This window comes from Propithecus coquereli, unplaced genomic scaffold, assembly GCF_000956105.1.
Source record: "Propithecus coquereli isolate 6110/MARCELLA unplaced genomic scaffold, Pcoq_1.0 Scaffold14, whole genome shotgun sequence".
Lineage (NCBI taxonomy): Eukaryota > Metazoa > Chordata > Mammalia > Primates > Indriidae > Propithecus > Propithecus coquereli.
In genome coordinates this window covers 4,560,840-4,583,114 of record NW_012138302.1, presented here as the reverse complement: position 1 = coordinate 4,583,114, position 22,275 = coordinate 4,560,840, and the positions used below count along the sequence as shown (strand labels likewise).

Genomic DNA, 22,275 nt, shown 5'->3' with positions numbered 1-22,275 from the left:
TCCTAATTTTTAAGAAGCAGTTTAACTGGTATTTGTTGTATAAATCAAAATTTAGTTAAACCTAATTTGCCACTACAGTATTGTCATTTAATGAATCTATTTCACTATAGTAATGTATTTCATAATAATAAAAATTATTATTATTACTTCAAAATAATAATGGTTAACAATATTGAGCTCGTTGCACTGAGTAACTTTTGTGAGTTTAAGCCCTGAATACTAGGGTCTATCAGGTAGTAAGCGACTAGAAGGCACAGGATTACGCTCATTAATTATAATACTGTAAAATAAGTAGTATTTCATTTTAGTACCAGAAACCTAAGCCTCCTGAAAGATTCAGTAAAGATTTACCCCCAGGATTCTATTACAGGGTTTTCTGACATCAAAGCCCTTGGTCTTAATTGTCGAATTGTCGTGTTCCAGTACTTATTGTCTAATGCACATTTACCAGCATAACACAGAAATGCCCTCCTCTTATAATTTTAATACAGAGGAAGGCAATACCCTTTGCCCCAAATGCCACCAACAAAGTTCCCAATATCCATGGATGCCATGGGCTTAATTTATGGAGAATGAAAAATGGACGAGGGAGGTAAGAGGGTGTCCTTAAGGGAAAGAATAGAAAGCCACCCATAGAAGGAAGGTATGGAGTGCTTCCCACAGTTGCTTCAAGGGTAGTTCAGTGGATTGTTGGTTTTTTACCTCTGCTCTAAATATATTGCCTTCACTGGAGATGTTAGGAACAATTGTTGTGTCCAACAACAAACATCCCAGAGGCATGGATCTAACATTTAATGTTGTTTTTGCTCAGCCTGAACTTTGTAGTTCTCTGGTCAAAGAGAATCCAGTAAAGGGATCTGTAAATATAGATAACGCAGATAATAGAGATATACTGTTCATACAAAGCACTTAACATACCTAATAACTATGTGGTTGCTTAGAAATATTTATTGAGTGTATTTCAGTGTGCTCTTCAGTATAATTGGTAAGGTTTTCTGTGAAATAGGTTCTTAGCCCTCCATTGGAACAATACCTCAAGTGTAGGAAAAATTTATTTTTGTATACAACTATAATTTTGGATTTTTTTCTTAATGAAAATTTTCCTACTTCATGCCTTCCATACAGCATTTATACAACCTTAAAAATCTTTGAAGAACATATGTTTTCCAACTATTTCCTTCTTTTTCAATGTGAATCTTAAATTGGCTTTGACTTACATGAACAGTACATAAGCCACACACCCTAATCTTGACCTTCTAGTCCTACTTGTGATTTCCACAATTATGATTTATGTTTATTTACTATTGCATGTGTTTTCTGGAATCTACCTTAACTTCTATGTAATAAGACACCTCCCCAGATCAGTAAAGAAAACTATCAAAAAAAAAAAAAGAAAATTGAGAGTTTTTAGAATTCAATGGTACCTGGTATCTAATTTTTAAAACTGCAATAAATACTTAATCTTTTTTATCTGCTTTAATTTTGTTTTTTAATTAAAGGGTATTACTGCTGTGCCTGTAAGTGAAGATATGATGAAATGGGAAGCTGAAATTACAGCTCTACAAAATTCAATTTGGCATGGTTTGTGTTTTCAAAACCAATATATATTTTTTAAAGTCTTTATAGCATTAATTGCCTATCTTCTTTATGTGTATAGTAAGGTTGCATTATTTTCTGGAATTCTTTATATGCGTAATAAGTTTGCATTATATCAGTTGTCTAGAATTTTGAAAGTATTCACGTTATTTTTTCATTATATGGCTTATTTTTTTGCCATTTGTCAACATAGACGGAAATTTGGGGTTAGTATTTTCCTTTTTGCCAAATTTTAACGTTATTACATTTTAAAGCAAACACAATAAAACGTATCAATTGAGAGTATCTTCTGCCAGTCTTCCATGAGATTAGAGAATGGCTATCAAAATTCCAATTGGCTTCATCATACCACAGTCACTTCTCATTTTTTCCTCCATGATTTTCCCCCAAATCTTCATAAATCAAGTTTTCAAAAAGACTGGGCCACTATAAACTCTAATAACATGTTTTCTTTCCATCATGGGTTAACAAGACAGATTCCTTAAGTGAGGTAGAGCAGGCAAACACATAAGCTGATAATTACAAAAAAATATAATATGTGCTATTATGGATTTTGAACAAGATGCTGAAGAGGGAGTGATTAGTTAGTTCTGCTGAGGGAGTCAGGAATATCTTCCCAAGGAGGTGACATTTAAGATGACTCCTGAAGAATGTGTAAGAGTTTGCCAGGTTCAGAAGGAGAAGGAAATTCAGGCAGGATAAACAGCACAGCAAAGGCTTGTAGACTAGAAAAGGGTCAGCAGGTTCTGGGAACAGTACGTTCAGTTGATATGAGATACACAGTTTGGGGGCTGATATTAGGGGGTTGGAGGTAGTGGGTGGAAAGACTGGTGGGAAGGAGGCTGAGAACCATGAGATTGTGGAGAGAGCCTGTTACACTGTCTAGAGGAGTCTTTACATTCTATGAAACCATTTACTGAAAAATAAAACCATAGGGAGGCTAGTTAGAATAATCAGTGTAATTAGGTTAATCAGCACAACATGACACTTTAGTAAAAATGTTTATTTCTATATTATAGGATTTGTCTTCCAACTGACAATAAATTTTACACCAGAGTACAACTATGCCCCTCCAGTTGTGAAATTTACAACAATTCCTTTTCATCCGAATGGTAAGGACTAAATGAGATTTTTATCATCAGGGGCTCTGTCCCTTTTGTCCTTATTCCTTATATTAATCATGTTTTTTAAGCAACTTTATTATGATTATAAAAGTAAGAATTTCCATTGGGTAAAATATGAAAGGGCAGACAAAAATTACAATCACCTTGAATCCTTGTGCAAAGACATACTACTCTCAACATTTTGCCAAATTTACTTCCTTTTTTCTACATGTGTTTTTTCTATGTAGTTGAAGTATTACATGTAAAGTTTTGCATCTAGTTGTTTTATTTAAATTATGTCTTTTCCCTGTCATTTTAAATGGCTCAATAATACACTTAACCATTCCTGTATTGTTCAATATTTTAGTTGGATCTGGTTTTTCATTATTATGAAAAAGGATACACTGGACAAATTAACAATTTAGAAAAATGCAGGTGACATTACTACTTCAAGTTATACAAAAGGAAATTCCTAAAGGATCAAAAATCTAAAAATTTTAAATGCTGAAAAAAAAAATCTAATAGAAACTTTTATAGGCTTGGTTAGGAAGGCCTTTCTAAGTATGATAAAAACCCAGAAACTATTGCAAAAGCTTGACACATTAAACTACATAAACTTTAAAACTTGTCTACAGCTAAGGATGTTATAAACAGATAAAAGACATTGACTTTTGTCAACTGAGGGAAAATGTTTGTGATACATATAACAGAATATGTATACCATATAAAGAACACTTGTGAATCAATAAGAAAAGGAACCTAAAGCAATAGAAAAATGGACAAAGGCTATAAACAAACACTGGATAGAAGAAAAATAACAAAATAAACAAAAAAAAGATACTCATCTCACTAGTTAAGAAAATAAATGCAAATTAATGCAAAAAATATTGTGATTCATCACTTATGATTACAAAATGTTAAAAGATAATACACAATTTTAATAAGGGTGGGTAGACATCCTTCCTCTGACATAATGATGACCTTTTGGGGAAGAAATTTGACACTTTCTAGTCAGATATCAAATGCATATAGCCCTAAATCCCCTATAATATCATATTTATAAATTATTATGTGGAAATACTAACACAATTGTACGAGAAGAGATGTTATATTTAAAGATATTTATTCCCAATAGCAATTTAGGAAATAGGGAAAATGGAAATAGCCTCAATGTCCATTATTATAGAAATTTTTAAGTGAAATATCCTACAGTGGTGTGTATTGCTTCAAAACAGAACAAGGAAGATCTACGAAAGCTAGACTTTTTGTCATTGCTGTATCCTTAGAAACTTCACTGCCTGAAACATAGTAGGTACACATAGTAGGTATTCAAATGTTTTGAATAAATGTTTATGTCTGGAAATACGTTCACAATTCACTATTAAATAAGAAAACACATTGAACAATAAAATGTAAAATATAACTTCATTCAATAAACACATACGTGTGTGTATATATTAATACATATATTTGTGTGTATGGATATTTGTATAGATCAACTGGTAAAAACTTCGAAGAATGGAATTAGTAGGCAGAGGAACATTCATATTTTACTTTATATTCTTGCATGTAATTTTATTTTTTCCCAAGTACATTATTACTTTTATAATCAAAACTTATTTTTGAAATTTATAACATACAACTAATTATGTGTATGTGCCATTATTTGTTTCAAATACTTAGGAATAGAATTACTGGATTAAATTTAATGAGGGGATATTCTTATCCTCCAGCCCTCACTCCTCCGATTTCCATAAAATAGAGGGAACTTCCTTCTCTAGGTGGGAAAAGTATGAGAAAACTCATGACCACTCTTTTCCTCCCTCACACCTCCCAGAAGGAGAAGTCACTTACCTGACTGGGAAGATGGGAGAAGGAATTGAGCTTGTGTGACCCAGCACTTTCCCAGCACTTTCTTTCCAACCATCCTGACCTCAGAGAGGGTGCAGTCTCTGTTTCTCCAGGCAGGAAACCTAGGCAGGCATTCAGTTTGGGGGTTAAGTTCAAACCAGGGGGCCCATAGTGGAGCACAATTAAAGCTGTTGATCAAGTGCATTACCCATTTCAGTCTTATGTACAATAGAGCTGCTGTTTTTACTTCCATCTTTTAACACCTTGGTCTATTTCATAACTATATATGAATGTGAGAAGAGAAGAGGGTTATTTACTAGCTCCCAAACCCCAAAAGATGACTATGTAAACATTTAAGTCATTAGATATGTAAAGCCTAATTGCCTTTTGGTAGTATTTACATTCCCACCAGAAAGTGTATAAGAAGTTCTCATTTTAGCGCATTCCAATTTTGGGCATTGAACTGGAGGGAAATGTTTTGCCAATTTGATAAGAATCCTGCTATTATTTTAATGAGCAGTTCTTTGAATACTTGTGAAGTAAATATCTTTTCACGTTTGTTGATTGTATTTCCTGTTTTATGACTTGTCTGACATAATTAAAATGTTATCACATTGTCCTAGATGTAAATATTTCCCCTAATTTGTCATTAATTTTAAATTTTATTTATGCCTTTTTTTAATGTCTGGGATTTTAAAATTTTTAGACAGTCAGATCTATTATTGAGGTTTTTGCAATTGTCTTTTAGTTTGCATGATCCTTCCCCCAAACAAAATCAAATAGTCTTTTAAATTTTCTTCTAGTCATTTTATAGTTTTGTTTTTCATATTTAACTCCATTCTTTTTTTTTCAAACACTAAATTAATTAATGAACTGTGTTAGGGCATAGGCCAGGCTTCTGTATATCTGTCCAACCTAGTATAACAGACCAAGGTTGGAGGGAACTTCTGTCCATCCTAAACGTGAGGATTCCATTTCTGGGTCTAAGGCATTTACTCTGTTTGTCACCATTTCCCTCCAGTGGGAAGGGGAAAGAGAAAAAGAGGAGGGCAAAATACCTTCCTTAAAAAAAAGATCCAGAAGTTCCATACTTATGCTTACAGCCCATGATTAAAACTTAGTCACAAGGCCACATCGTGCTAGAGTGCAGGCTAGGAAAAACAGTATGGGCACCCATGTATTCAGCTAAAACAATGTGGGTGGGAACCAGGAAAAGGCATCGTGTTTCTTATTATAAAGAGAAGAAATAGAAGAAAGGAAGAGTAGATGCAAATAATTTTCCTGGCTTATCATGTTGATGTTCATAAGTTTTAAATAATGATTTTATTATATATACATCAATAGTAATATATTATTTTAATACAGTAAACCCACAGACTGGTCAGCCCTGTATAGATTTTTTGGACAACCCCAATAAATGGAATGAAAGGTATACATTGAGCAGCATCTTACTTGCCCTACAGGTAAGAACAGATTTAATATAATGCTCTCTTTAATACACTTAATTACTCCAGTTATTCAAAATATAAGGATTAAAACGTACAATGTATAGTTTAATGTTTAAAGGATTTTAACAGGCTTATTTAAATCAACACTTCTATATCAAGGCTATGAAGTAGAATTTAAGTTATAAAAACTGTTATTTTAAAGTAAAATTGATAGTAAAGCCCTTCACAACCAAAGAGTACATATTTTATAAAAGAAGAAACGAATTGTTCAGATATTTTCAGTTCTAAAACTAGAGTCTTAGATTTTCTTTTGGCTCCTAACTTCAGTTCTTAATATTGAACAGGCCTTTTAGGGCTTTCCTTATTCATGGACCTTGCCTTCCTCAGAGAGTGAATCAAGTGACCACAGCTTAAAATATTTAGCTTTATCCTTTCTTTCCGATAGTGCTAGATACTTTCTCTCTTCGAAGTGTTCACATCAAACCCCGTGAACAATTAAACCGGGGATTTCCTCCTGTCCTCAGGTGAATGCTTGTTTCCCAAATGCCACCTTAACCCATGGTCCTTAGAGGCATGCTTCAGTGTTGTGTTATTCCTGACCCTTATAAACCCTCCTTTCTCATCTGATGCTAAAATAAATTATTTCAGTGGCACTTGCTTTGACCACTTAGATTGGTTCAGTAAGACTCTACCCATGAACTTATCATTAATAATATTAATATCTGGAGATAAACTATTAAACATTGATTATCTGGAATACTTAGAGAATAAAGTATTCTAGCTTAGTTGAATTTTCTCAACATAGAATTATAATACAAATTTTATTTCTCCCATTTCTTATTTTTGGAAATAAAGTAATAGTTAATTTTCTAGGTAGTCATCTTAGTATATTGAATAAAATGTATTTCTTTTTTAAAGATTCAGTGTTCAATTTATTCATTCATTCTACCCATATGTATTAAGCATCCACCTGTGTGAGGCTGTATGCTGGGAAAGAGGCATTTGAGCAAAAACTTTAAGGAAGTGAGTGTGATATGCAGATATCTGAGGTTGATCTTTTGGATTCCTCCAAACTGAAACATACTCTTTGTTTTGCGAGGGGTGGGGGGCAGGTATATATTTTTTATTTATTTATTTTTATTTCAGCATATTATGGGGGCACAAATGTTTAGGTTACATATATTGCCTTTGCCCCACCTGAGTCAGAACTACAAGCGTGTCCATCCCCCAGACAGTGCACACCACACCCATTAGGTGTGAATATACCCATTGCCTCCTCCCCCCTCCACCTGCCCGACATCCGAAGAATGTTACCACTGTATGTGCACATAAGTGTTGATCAGTTAATACTAGTTTGATGGTGAATGCATGTAGTGCTTGTTTTTCCATTCTCGGGATACTTCGCTTAGTAGAATGGGCTCCAGTTCTATCCAGGATAATACTAGAGGAGCTAGATCACCGTTGTTTTTTGTGGCTGAGTAGAACTCCATGGTATACGTATACTACATTTTATTAATCCACTCATGTATTGATGGGCACTTGGGTTGTTTCCACATCTTTGCAATTGTGAATTGTGCTGCTATAAACATTCTAGTGCAGGTGTCTTTTTTATAGAATATCTTTTGTTCCTTTGGGTAGATGCCCAGTAATGGGATTGCTGGATCAAATGGTAGTTCTACTTTTAGCTCTTTGAGGTATCTCTATATCACTTTCCACAGAGGTTGTACTAGTTTGCAGTCCCACCAGCAGTGTATGAGTCTTCCTATCTCTCCACATCCATGCCAACATTTGTTGTTTTGGGACTTTTTGATAAAAGCCATTCTCACTGGAGATAAGTGATATCTCATTGTGGTTTTGATTTGCATTTCCCTGATGATTAGAGATGTTGAGCATTTTTTCACATGTTTCTTGGCCATTAGTCTATCTTCTTTTGAAAAGTTTCTGTTCATGTCTTTGCCCACTTTTTAATGGGGTTGTTTGATTTTTTTCTTACTGGTTTTCCTGAGTTCCATATAGATTCTAGTTATCAGCCCTTTATCAGATGTGTAGCATGCAGATATTTTCTCCCATTCTGTAGGTTGTCTGTTTGTTCTCATGATAGTTTCCTTGGCTGTGCAGAAGCTTTTTAAATTGATCAGGTCCCATTTATTGATGTTTGTTGTTGCTGTGATTGTCTTTGGGGTCTTCTTCATAAATTCTTTGCCTAGGTCAATGTCTATAAGAGTTTTTCCAACATTTTCTTCTAGAATACTTATAGTTTCATGCCTTAGGTTTAAGTCTGTTATCCACCATGAATTGATTTTTGTGAGAGGTGAAAGGTTCAGATACTGTTTCAGTCTTCTACCTGTGGCTATCCAATTGTCCCAGAACCATTTATTGAATAAGGATTCTTTTCTCCAGTGTATGTTTTTGTCTGCTTTGTCAAAGATCAGATGGCTATGTGAGGATGATTTTATATCTAGGTTCTCAGTTTTGTTCCATTGCTCTATATCTCTGTTCTTGTGCCAGTACCATGTTGTTTTGGTTACTATAGCCTTGTAGTATAGCTTGAAATCTGGTAAATTGATGTCTCCTGATTTCTTCTTTTTGCTTAAGGTTGCTTTTTCTATATGAGGTTCTCTGGTTCCATATGAAGCATAGAATTATTTTTTCTAGATCTGTGAAAAATGATGTTGGTATTTTAATAGGGATTGCATTGAATCTGTAGATCACTTGGGGTAGCATAGGCATTTTAACAATGTTGATTCTGCTGACCCATGAGCATGGTATGGTTTTCCACCTGTTTACGTCCTCTGCTATTTCCTTCCTCAGTGTTTCATAGTTCCCCCTGTAGAGGTCTTTTACCTCCTTAGTTAAATATATTCCTAGGTATTTTATTTTTTTTTTGTTGCTATTGTGAAGGGTATCAAGTCTTTGATTTGGTTCTCAGTTTGACTGTTGTTGGTGTATAGGAACGCTATTGATTTCTGTACATTGATTTTGTAACCTGAGACTTTGCTGAATTTGTTTATCAATTCCAGTAGTCTCATGGCAGAATCTTTGGGGTTTTTAAGATATAAGATCATATGGTCAGCAAAGAGCGATAGTTTGATCTCTTCTGCCCCCATTCGGATGCCCTTAATTTCCTTCTCATGTCTAATTACTCTGGCTAGGACTTCCAGTACTATGTAGAATATAAGTGAGACATATTCTTATCTCTTTCACCTAAACTAGGGTCTGCTCTAAGAATAGTAAAACTGAATGATTCCAAAGTGTACTAAGTGGAGGAAAACCAGAATGAACTGGTTAAAATTTTGAATTGCAGAATAATTTAACAAAAGCAAAATTTGGAGCTATGAGATTGGATTGTTTGGCTTCACATCTTGGTTCTGCCACATGATACCGCTTGTACCACTGGACAAGTTTTTTCACTTCTCAATGCCTCAATTTCTTTATCAGTAAAATAGGACAGTTATTAATAGCTACCTCATGTGACTTGTGAGGATGAAATTAATTAATACATGTAAAAGTACTTAGAACTATGCATAGTCCAAGAAAAGAATTCAATAGTTAATACAGGTCACGTATCCCTTATCCTAAATGCTTGGGACCAGATTTTTTCAAATTTTAGAATATTTGAATTATATATACTTACCACTTGAGCATCTCAAATCAAAGAATCTGAAATCTAAAATGCTCCAATGAGCATTTACTTTGAGCTTCATTTTGGGCCCAAAAAGTTTCAGATTTTGGAGCTTTTCAGATTTGGGATGCTCAATCTGTAGTTAGTTAATATTATAATTATTCTCACTATTAAACAGAAAGTGACAGCAATGTGTTGCCAAATATATCATGGAAAGCCAGTTGTTGGTCTTTTTATTTTTCAAATACACTAATAAAACAAATATGCCTACCTTACAGAAGAATTTTAAGGCAATGGAAAGGAAAAGAAAATCACTGATAATGGTAAATAAAACTCCTAACTCTACTGTTATTAGCATTTCCTTCTGATCTTTTTTCCTATGTTCCTATTGAAAATCTTGCAGTGGTTTCCACATTCTCTACAAGCTTAAGCCCAAATTTTGTTGCATGGTGAATGATCTACTCCTCACACCTGGACTTCAGGCTCTTCCTAAACACATCATGCAATCCCACTCCTATGTATATCTTCATGCTTTTCTGCACTTACATTGCTTGGTTCAATTGCAGTCCAAGAGCATTTATAAAATTCTAAAGTCTAAAGTTACAAACTCAAGCAAGTCTTGGACCTTAAAAAATGCTCGGTCAAGTTTCCCATCTGACAGACCATTTTCTCCTCCCCTCTTTCTCAATCTGTCCAGCAAGCAGCTGTTCACGTTGTATGAGTCAGATCAAACAAGTCTTCCTCTGGGATACATTTTCTAATTTGTTTTCCAAGGTAGAATTGATGGCTTTGGTTTGCCACACACCCAACAGTACCTTACACAGATTTCTTTTAGAACACTGTAATACTGTAATGCACATACTGTTTCCTTATCTGTCTTCCCCTATTAAACTACAAACTCCCCCAAATCAGGAAACAGATCTAATTCATCTTTGATTCCCCAGTATGTACCCAAGACAATGCTGACATTTCATAGGCATTAAATAAAATGAATGAACGGATGATCCTGAATTTTTACATTGTTGTAATTATGGTATGTATACAGCCATGTGTCATTTAACAATGGGGATATGTTCTGGGAAATGCATCATTAGGCAATTTTGTCATAGTATGAAGATTATAGCTTGTACTTACACAAAGCTAGATAGCCTATTGCTCCCAGGCTACAAACCTATACAGCATGTTCCTGGACAGAATACTGTAGATCACTGTAACACAATGGTAAGTATTTTTGTATCTAAACATATCTAAATATAGAAAAGGTACAGTAAAAATACAGTATTATAATCTTATAGGACCATTATCACATACGCAGTCTCTTGTTGACCAAAACGTTATGTGGCACATGACTGTATGAGTTATATAGCCCGTTTCTTTTTCACTTGTTTTATCTCAAGTAATTTCCATATGGTTACAATCACTATTTTAATGCTTATTCAATAGTCCTTTGAAAATCGGTGCTGCCCAATAGAACCTTCTACACTAATGGAAATGTCCAGTATCTACACTGTCCCATACAGAAGCCACTAGTCACATGTGGCTACTGAGCATTTGAAATGTGGCTAGTGTGACTGAGGAACTGAGTTTTTAATTTTAATTATTTTAAATCTAAATTTAATAGCCACTTGTGACTGGTGTCTACTCTGATGGACAATACAAGTTTAGACCATAATTACTGAGTACTTCCTTTTGAATAACAAATGAGACACATTTCCAAGGGGAGGGTACTTGAAATATTTAAAATATTTTGAAGTCTAAATACACCTACCATTTCCACCTAAAATTTTCATAATCTTAATTTATTTGAAAGCTTGTACTTCCATATATAATGCAAAGGTAAATATCAACACCCATCCATAGAATGCATTCCAAATTCATGGGCTTTAATTAATTGGATATTATAAAATGTATCTACTGGTAAAGTTTTTACTGAAGCACAGTGGTTAATGAGAAGACTCTTGAATAAACTTTACCAGATGTGCCTCTTTGAGTAAAATTATCTCTCCAGCCAAAGACCAAAAGCTTGCTCTCGAAGATAAGTTTCATCTGCTTCCCACACACTTTGAAAGGTATAGTGCAACTCACAATAAATCCTTACTTAAGCAATTATAATATTCTTGGAAATATAGCCCAATGTGTTTTTCAAACAGGAAAAGTCAAGTAACAGCAGAAAATTCTTGTTGCTTTTGAAATATCAGATTTCAGATGATTGCTTTCATTAGTGAAAGATTGCCATCATTTCCAGGACTCTTAAGCCATAATTAGCCAGTTTGACCTGCATCTACACTTAGCTATTTTGGTATTTTTTACCATATTTTATTATATAGTTTGTACATTGTAACATATAATAGTCAAAATACTGAATTATTGGATAAATATTTACAGTTTGGAATAATATTAATTTTGAGGTGCCAGATAAACCAGATCATGGTCTAGCAGAACTATTACGTTTGAGTTACTACTGGTCACTTGTTTTGCCCAGATGCACAGATGAACAGATACTGCCATAATCTTAAAGATGTCTCCCCTCAAGACTCCTATCCTCCAGCTATTCAAACACTAATGTAGGCACTACTGTGAAAGGACTTCATGTGGAATCATGGTTAGTCATCAGCTGTCCTTAAAATAGGAAAGTTATCCTGGATTTTGCAGATGGGCCGACAGTCATCACGTAAGCCCTGTAACAATACAAGGGGAGAGTGGAAGAGCCAGTCAAAGAAGCGGTGGATGGAAAAAGGCATGTGGCAGAAGGTGACATCAGAGAGATTCCAGGCATAAGGAGACTTTGTCATACCATTGCTGGCTTTGAGATCTAGGGGTCCAAGTACAAGGACTGGAGGGAGGCTCTCTTGGAGCTAAGGGTGGCCACCAGCTAATAGCCAGTAAGAAAAAGGGACCTTAGTCCTACAACTGCAAGGAACTCAATTCAGCCAACTACCTGAATGAGCTTAGACCTAGATGCCTCCCAGAGCCTTTTGATAAGAGCCCAACCCACTGACACCTTGATTTCAGTCTTGTTAAATCTGGAAGAGAAACCAGTCCATCCATACTGGACTTTCCACCTAAAGACATGTGAGATAATAAATTTGTGCTTTTTTAAGCTGCTAAATTTGTGATAATTAGTTATGGCATCAATAGAAAAGTTCTATAGATACCAAATTAATCATTCAATGATCTGGCAGGTTATTGAACTATGTGCAAACTACAGTACATGTTTTTGTTTATCCATGATCTAAATGTGGTCTCAGGTTAAAATGTAAACTTTTATTTCTTAAAACTATGAAATGGAAATGTTTCAATGTTTTCTAACGTTTAATTCCTTTTACATATAAATGTAATTTAAATTTATATAATAGGAAAGACTAAGTTACAGGAAGGAACTTGTAACTTGCTTTGATCCTAATGTTTGGCTATGAAAGCACAGTATAAAAACATGATAGTGCCAGGCGAGGTAGCTCATGCCTATAATCCTAGCACTTTGGGAGGCCGAAGCAGGAGGATTGCCTGAGGCCAGGAGTTGGAGACCAGCCTGAGCAAGAGCAAGACCCTGTCTCTACAAAAAGTAGAAAATACAAAAAGTAGAAAAATTAGCTGGGCGTGGTGGTGCATGCCTGTAGTCCCAGCTACTCGGGAGGCTGAGGCTGGAGGATGGCTTGAGCACAGGAGTTTGAAGTGGCAGTGAGCTATGATGAGTCCACTCTAGCCAGAGTGACAGAGTGAGACCGTGTGTCAAACAAAAAACCATGATAGATCAAGAGTTTCTTGAGAACAGAGACTATGTCTCTTTATTATCTTTATCTATCTTCACATCTATACATAGTAAATATTGCATAAATGTTTGTTCAAAGTTGTATATATTGATTTGCCTTTTTGCTCTAAGAAAAAAGTTTACTTTAAAAACTATATGTTGCATATGTTTTCCTACAGGTTATGTTTTCCAATCCAGTGCTAGAAAATCCAGTGAATTTGGAAGCAGCCCAAATACTGATGAAAGATGAATCTTTGTACAGAACAATAATTCTAAAACTTTTGAAGGAGCCATTACAATGTAAGAAGTGCCTACTTATTTTATTTGGCAATTATCAATAAGACATTAAACATTTATAGCAAATACGTGATCTAGCAAATAATTGTTGCATAAGGGAATATTTGAATACTTTCTGTATCCATTTTCAGTAACAAAATGGTACTAAGATCTCTCCTACTTTAACTCTTTGTCAAACCAATCAGTGCGATCCTTTTTTAAGATTACCAAAGATCTTAAACTAAATATCTTTTATTCATTTATTTTTTATTTCAGCATATCACAGGGGTACAAATATTTAGGTTACATATATTGCCTTTGCCCCACCCATGTCAGGGCTTCCAGCAAGTCCATCCCCCAGATGGTGCACGCCGAACCCATTAGGTGTGTATATACCCATCCCCTCCTCCCCCCCCACCTGCCCAACACCTGATGAATGTTACTACTAAATGTGCACGTTAAGTGTTGATCAGTTAATACCAATTTGATGGTGAGTACATGTGGTACTTGTTTTTCCATTCTCGTGATACTTCACTTAGTAGAATGGGCTCCAGCTCTATCCAGGATAATACAAGAGGTGCTAGATTGCCATTGTCATGGTCATGTGGATGGATGGTGCCGATTGAAACCAGTCTACCCATCATAAAGATATGACATCTAATTTTAACTATTCGATCTATAAAGAATACTTCCCAGAACTCACCTATGGTACCCCCGATCTTACTGATTTTCACCTCTTTTCTTCTGGATTAGCAAAGCGTCACCATTGTTTTCAGGAGCATTCCCTCCCCAGGTATTCCTTCAAAGAGGCCATGTGGAAATGGTGCCTGAAGTTCTTCAGTCTGTCTGCTTTGTTAACTAGTGTTCTTCTGATACTCTTGGTTTCTGCCAGCAGCCTCTTTGTGAGTCTTAACTCCTTTGCGTCCATTGCTCCCGGGCTCTCTCCAGTTAGCAGAGCAGTGCTGTTTGCCCCTTGTGTCCAGGGGGTTGCCCATAGTGAGAGCAGGGCCCCTAGTGACAAGTTCTTTCCTTTATGTCCTGTCCCTCCTTCTGCTAGCACATAGCAGCCTTACATAGCAGCTGGTATCGTTACCTCCCAATCAACAGGCCTTGATCTCTTACAGTGATTTTCTCTCAGGTTTCCATTACTTTCCATTTCCCCTCTAGGACAGCCCCCAACCCCCAGTCCTTTAGTTTACACTTGTGACCAAGTTCAAGTGCTCCTCCCCCACAGGGCTTTTGGGCCTTATGCAAATCGAGATTGTTGATCAGCATCTTCCTGGGATCTCCAAACATGCCATGATTATCTCAGAGCTCCTCAAACATCCCTGACAGTTTTAAGGCTGATGTGCACGCAGAGAGCAGTACTGCTGACCCCATTTCTGACCTGCCAGCATCCTGTGGCATTCACTGCTCTATCCTCTGCACTTACAATGGTGCCGGTACGCAGTAAGCACTTGTGGCATGGATGAATGACACATATTACTTAACTTTTCATTGAGTGCTACAGTACTACCATTACAAAGAAATATTCCACAGAACAAAGCTATGTCCATATTCTGGTGAAGGGCACTTTTAAAAACTGGTTCTAAAGAATATTCTGCAGCAAATGATTCTTCAGATGTTGGTCGATGTTGGTTTTGTCCAACAGAGAGAAAAGGGTGAGAAGAAACCTGAAGAGGAGTCAGCCCTTTTTTTTTGTCCTCCACAAGTAGACATCACCTTTCACTCCTCTCAGTTCTCCAACTTTGCCATCACACCTGACAGAAAAGCTGCTCAAATTGCCAAACCACCCAGCAAATGAGCAACAAAGCAAATAGTATTCGTACACTGGCAAATTCTCACTGTATGATTTGAGTATTTATCCTACTCTGGTTTGGTGGGCCTTCATCTGGAATGCCAGTATGCTCAACTTGGAGCATCACATTGCCAGTATGTTAGCCAGTAGATAAAGGGCAATTGTAAATGCTGTTTTCAAATACCTGAAGGGACTTCATTTAGAAAAGGAGATTTCTTCTGTGTTGCCCCAGAAAACTAAAGTAGGGCTAACATTGAAGCTACAGGTCAGTCATACCTTCCCCGGGCCTGCTGGTTTGTGGCCACTGAAGTTCAGAATACACAGACTTGGCCCTGCCTTGTGTCAGAACGTATCTTACCTGTATTAGGGATTCTTTTTCCCTGTAATCAGTTGTTTGGAATTAACTTTGTTATCCTAAGCCTAAACCTGGTATTTGATATGCAGACATGCAAATGCCTCTCATTACCTAAACTTTTTCCTAACGTCTGTTATGTCTGCCTAACCTGAACAGCTACATCTTTGCCTTGGTGTATTGACAAGAAGACATGAAGCTCTGAGCTCAAGCTTAATTTTGAGGTCTGATGATCTTCCCATGTTATCCTGACAGCTTCCTTTCCTCGCAGCCTGGCCCCTGTCCGCCTTACTTAGAGTGCTTACATACCCCAGGCTGCCTGGCACAGTCCCAGTAACCGCTTTCACTTGCAATGTACCAGTTTGAACAATAGATTACATAATCCACTGTGTGCCTAACTGATCTTTCCTAGAAGCAGATGCCACCAGAGTTGCACCGTCCTTAATGGTAAAGTCCGAGCAGGTCCTCACCCAAACATGAGGAAGAATTCTTCAACAATTCAAGTTGCTTAAAAGAATGGACAAGGCCAGGTTGGCAGTTAGTAAACTCCCTATTACTAAAGGTGTTCGTTCCTAACTAGTGTTTATTTAGTAGAGTTAAATGACCATTTTTCAGGAATGTTGTTAAAGAGCTTCTTGCCTGGCGTCAGGAGTTGGATGACCAGACTTTTCAAGTACATTCCGACTGATTCTCCAGTCAGTTTATGAAAACTCAGAGGAGGAAGTGTGGAAGGACACAGTGCATAACAACTGTTGGCTCCTATATTCTGAGTGTTACTAGTTCCTTTCTAATTTGTTATGGGCTTTCATAGGAGGAGCTATATGCCTTTTTTTTTTCAGTTTGTCCTTGTGAATTTTGATTTCTGTGTGATTATATGGTCAAATAATATTTATCTTCTGTTTTCCATGGTTGTTTTGATTTTTAAAACATAAGGTTCATCTAATTTAAAAAATCTTTAGTTGAAGGAAAATGCAAGAGCATAACAATAGTAAAACTGAGTAATGGTAGCTAAGCATGAGGTAATGATTTTTTTCTTAGCCAGGTATATTCCTATAGTTTTTGATAAATAAAGGAGGATCATCCTAATAAGTTTCAGATACTTACCTAAATAAACCATAATATAATAACTGACAGATGAGTCATAATAATAGAATAGAGGGAATTATGGAAATATTAGGGAGATTATAATACTAATTTATGTTATATACTTTTAAAAAACCTGATAATTGTGCAAATACATCTGCCTTGCTTGTGGTTAGGAAAAATGTCATAAGCATTTTATTCTTCTCCAATTCAAACTCCCAATTAGTTCACTGTTTTCTTTAATCCTCTAATAATAGAGCAATTTTAAAGAAAATTGTCTCTATAATTGAAGCAGCTGATATCTCATAGGATTTCAGATCTCTGTTTCTTTTCTTTTTAGAGTGAGTATGTTTTTCTGATTAGGTGTAGGACTACTCCTTCCCCCAAAAAATATACTTTCTGCCTGTCTAGGGGAAAGAAATTTAGTCCAGTAGCATTGCCTACTTGTTAAAAAACATGAGCTTTAGCACCATTATTCAGAATCAATTTTGTTGTTGATGATTACAGTATTGTTACAGATATCCTGCTACCTACAGATGTCAGGAGATACAAAAAGCCTGAGTTTAACAGGATGGTAGTATGTGGATCTGTTTGCTGGGGTTACATACCTCCTTTTTCCTGTTTGTATTTCATCGTATCAGATAGTCAAGTAACTTTTTAGAAAAGTCTCTAAGTTGCTAGTTTTAACTAAAAATGTTAAGTATTTATTTTCTATCAAAGAAATAGATGTTTAGAGCTTTAAAGGACAAATAGAAAACGGCTTTTAATAAAATACAGCAGACCTTAGAAGCCCGCATCGTCTATCCCTGAGTGCTGCCCCCTAGAGGCAACAGCGGTTTCTAACACATTTAGCTGTTGCTTCTCGCATTTGCCACTATATTTATTTCTAAGCTTATTCTATACTAATATTCCTGAGGTTTTCCATTTTAGATATTATTTATGGGCTTCATTTTATAAAATACAAAGATTTAGCTTTTATGCTGCCATTCCCACCCACATTTCCTCTCCCCCATCCTCCTAATATAGTTTGGTTACATTAATATGACTTTGTAAATATTTGTCACAGATAAGTGATGAATGATTTTCTTTCTTGTACAAACGGCCTGATTTTCCATTCCCTTGTTTTATTGTTTCTACCCTCTGTAATTTCCCTAAACTATCTGACAAAGTTGTAAAACAACTCCCAGGTATTCAATCAGTGTTGTTAAGTCCTTTGTTTTCATTTTTTGTTTCTTGTTTTTGTCCCCTGTGGCACTCCACCCCATCACCCCACACTCCTTCAGTTCTGTAGGTATGCTGGAATGACCCTTTCGTCTGCCTCCTGGGTTTGGAGGTTCCTGCTCGATCCCTCATTTTCCTTGTGGTTGCTTTGCTCCTTCATTTTGTTGGAGTACACCTTCTAGGAGTTTCCTGGCATATGGGAGCTAAATCTTTTATGACTTTGCATGCCTAGAAATATAATTATTCTACCTTCATATGCTCATAGTTTGGTTAAATTTTAGCTTGGAAATAATTTTCTTTCAGAATTGTAAAATCCTGTTACCTTCTAGTTTCTAGTGTTGCTCTTGAGAAATCCGATTTCATTCAGATGTCCAATTCTTCACATGTGATTTATTCTTTCTTTCTGGAAGCTTTTAAAATCTTCTCTTTATTCCCAGTGATCTGGAATTTTTTGATAATGTTTCTTGATGTTTTGTTTTTGTTTGTTCACCCCCAACTCATCACATAGGGCATTTGATAAACTATTGAAATCTCAACCTCTAATCTTTCGGTTCTGAGAAATTTTTGTATATGACTTCTTTTATAATTACTTTCCCTTCCATTTTCCCTGTTCTCTCTTCTGTAATAGATCTCCTATGATTTGAATGTTGGATCTACTGATCTAATCCTCTAATTTTTAAAATAAAATTTCTTATCATCCATCTCTTTATTTTTTGTTATATATTTTGGAAGATTTCCAGAAAAAAAAATGTGCTTCTGTTTCCTATTTTTCTCCTTTTTTTAAATTTTTATTGTTGTCATTTATGATATTGACCTTGCTCAAATGCCTAGTGATGTTCGTCCATTCCTAAAATGGACATATGATGAATGGTCTATTAAGATTGGAAGTTCTGAATACAGGCTGGGCTTCTTGACAGTGTTATTTCATTGTAGAGTTCTTCAGTGAGCACCTCACCATTTCTATAGGCTTAACTGTTTCTCCTGAGAGGAATCTTCCAATCTTATGCTGAGAGAGAGCAGGGGTGGGGGTAGCTTACACTCTGAGAGCTGGACAAAGGGAGAGAGTCAGGAATCTTGTCTGTTCAATATGATTTATTCCCTTTTCAGTCCTTTACCATACTCCTGTTCTTTGTTTCTAATATTCTCCAATCCTAAGTCTCTCTGGCTCAGTCTCTCTGGAGATTAAACATCCTCCCTCCTGCCTGGGCAATGGTGGTCATCTGGTCACACAGGATGAGGCTTTGGTGTCTGTACTCTACCACTCAGCCCTCCTTTCAGAGGTATCAGCTACCTTCAATTCCTGAATTGTTTCCTGGGTTCTGCCGTGCAAATCCACTTGCTTTTTTATTGGCATCCTCTCATCATGCAGTTAGGTTTCAAATTTCTATGGCCTGCTAAGACAGTTACCACTTGACATCTGCTTTCCATCTTGAAAAATTTTCTTGTCATCTTTCTTTCACTCTCCTTGAGTTTTTATACCTTATTTTTATTCCATTATTACCATTTTATTGAGCCTTTGGAAAGAGTGCACATAAAGCCATATATATTCAACCTCCAAGTAAACCAGAATTCTTTCATATTTTCCTTTACAGCAAAAGATGACAGCCCAAAGTTACCGAAAGAACCACATAAATGTACTGGGTGAGTTTTTCTTTATACAATTTTGTCAGTTTATTTACCAAAAGGACTATTGATTTAAACGGTTTATCTTTTTCATTGTAACTGAATTTTTGTAACTTAGAAAAGGAAGTAGATATCTTTTTCTTTTGTAATACCTTTAAAAATATTATTTTCTGGAAGAATGTGGGAAATTATTGAATTCTTTCTGGACTATTGAATTAAAATTAAATGTAACTATATGAACTTGTCTATTCTTTTATTTTTATTTTTGAAATAGAAAAAAATGTATTAACAAAATGAGCAAAAACCATTATAGATCACAAAAATTCAAGCAATTTAGGAGAAGATAAGGTTCTAAAGAAACATGGTGAGAGTTAGGACTGAGCCATTGTGCCTTTGGGAGACAAACTGACAATGTGGCATCAATTCAGCCTTGAACACTCGAACAAGGTGTAAGTCTATTAATAGAATCTCAGCTATGGTTCTGCAGTGTTTAGTTTCTTGAGCATTTCCATCAGCTTTATTTTGATTGTCAACCAGATGTAGAAAACAGCCAATTAACTAGTGTTGAAATAGTGCTCACTTTAGGTCATGTGTCCTTCACTGGCCCTGTAGAGAAGGTTGGATAAAATTAGGTAATTTAAGCGGCTTCCATTTGTGAAACAATGTTGAAAAATTGCAGGGAGATAAGCATAATCTAGTTAAGAGTGCACTGGGTTGCAATTCTATAAAGCACATTGCTGTCCTTTAAACGTGTCAATGTGGTAAAAAGCACATGACCATCCTGGCACAAAATAGGCCTGTGATAAATAGTCACTCAGTACATAAACACTATTTTATCACCTGTAAAACATGAATGTCCCTAGAATATCAAAAAGTTATATTGTGGTATAATTATTTGCAGTGTATAAAGATATTGTGCCAGCATTTACTAATATAAAGCAATAGAAACAGACCAGAAGACCTCCTATGGTCCCAGTTTCAGCAAGTCCTCTATACTAAACCAAGGATAAATGATGCCAGGAATCAGGTCTGATTTGTGGTGTTCACCTTGTGCCAGCCTGAACTCTCTAGAAAAGCCTTTAGGCAGGATGCAGTTGAAACAATGCAGTCTGGATTTCAATGATACTCTACACTCCTGGTGTATATAAGGCTACAATTTGTTGTGTATCTGAGAATTCTAATGTTTGCTCTAGTACATTTGTTCTGAAATAGAACTGAGTTACATCTAGTTTTTAGTTTTTAAATAATGCATTCACAATGAGGTCTTGCAGAAATTATTTAAAGAGAGTTGCTACTCACAGCATTGTATCAGTCTAGCACCATATGCTTAGAACTTTGCATTAAGTCATGAGCTGGAAGAATTACCTGGCTGTAGAAATGTATTCCAGAGGCATAGCCAGGCAATTGAAACCCTGTTTCCAAAAGGCGTAACAAAACTCAGGCAGAGTCCAGTCCACTGGGTAGAATATAGTCAGGGGAATCCAGCTGATATTCAGTAATTAAAGGTGATGAACTTGTGCTAGTCCTCTGGGATATTTGTACATGGTCTATAGGCTACCATTTCCAGGTTAGGGGACAGGTTTTCACCTCCTGCGAGAACAGCTACTTATTCCTGTATTTAAAATGCATCCACTGAGCATATGCTCTAGGCCCAGCACTGTGTCCCAGTGGTGGGGATACACACCTGAACCATACGTGATCCCTAACCTCTCAAAATCAATACTTTAGGATTGGAAGCTCCTCTCTGAAGGGGAGACAGTACAGAGAGTAAGCCTAACTTTTGGTCTACAGGACCAATGTAGGGGGCATCTTACACCAGAGAATGTAATTGGAAGGCCACAGGGCAAATATCAGGATCATGGCCAAGGGAGGAATGCTAGGGTCAGGCTGAATCATATTTAAAATGAGTCATATTGAACAGAAACTTATTCCCTATGGCTTTTATTTTTTCTAGGCTTCCTTTAGAGGCCTTCACTTTTTCACCAAGTCATCTATTTCTGGAACCCCTTCTTTTAGATTCAACCTAATGTTTTATTGGCTGGGCCTGTTCATTGTTGTATTTCATAGATATAATAGAATAAGTGCTATGATAGATCAAGGCGGTGGGGGAGCACAGAGGGAGAAACATCTGACCGAGGCTTAGCGGGGGGCTGGAAGGGAGCAGCAAAGACCAGCTTTCAGCAGGTGATGTCCAGGTGCTTTCTAAAGGCAGGGTAGGAATTCACCTGTAGCCTATGGGCCAGAGGAGTCTAGGCAGAGGGAACAGCAGATTCGAAAGCACCCAGCTATGAGAGGGCACATTTCCCACAGCCTCACCCAGAGGAAGGCATTTGACAAGCTGAGTAAAAAAGTAAAAATGAGTCCCAAATGCCAGGGGCAACCACAGTGTGAGTATCAGGAGCTGAGATACAAAACCAAAGGAGGAAAGAGAGAGGAGGATTGGTTGCTGGAGAACAAGGGAGGAGAGGAAAATGACACAGAAATGGTCAGAATGCTAAATACACGTATGTGTGTGTGTGTGTGTGTGTGTGTGTGTGTGTGTGTGTGTGTGTGT

The 22,275-nt window shown here is 36.3% G+C and overlaps 1 protein-coding gene across 1 annotated transcript in view; it reads left to right on the top strand.

Annotated features, from left to right (window-relative positions):
• Positions 1-22,275, top strand: part of UBE2U (ubiquitin-conjugating enzyme E2U (putative)) — a 52,424-nt gene that overhangs the window by 100 nt on the left and 30,049 nt on the right. Inside the window, exons 2-6 of the mRNA XM_012639422.1 lie at positions 1,500-1,581; positions 2,616-2,708; positions 5,916-6,013; positions 13,548-13,668; positions 19,691-19,739. Coding sequence (XP_012494876.1) covers positions 1,500-1,581; positions 2,616-2,708; positions 5,916-6,013; positions 13,548-13,668; positions 19,691-19,739 — 443 coding nt within the window. The remainder of the gene's footprint in view (positions 1-1,499; positions 1,582-2,615; positions 2,709-5,915; positions 6,014-13,547; positions 13,669-19,690; positions 19,740-22,275) is intronic.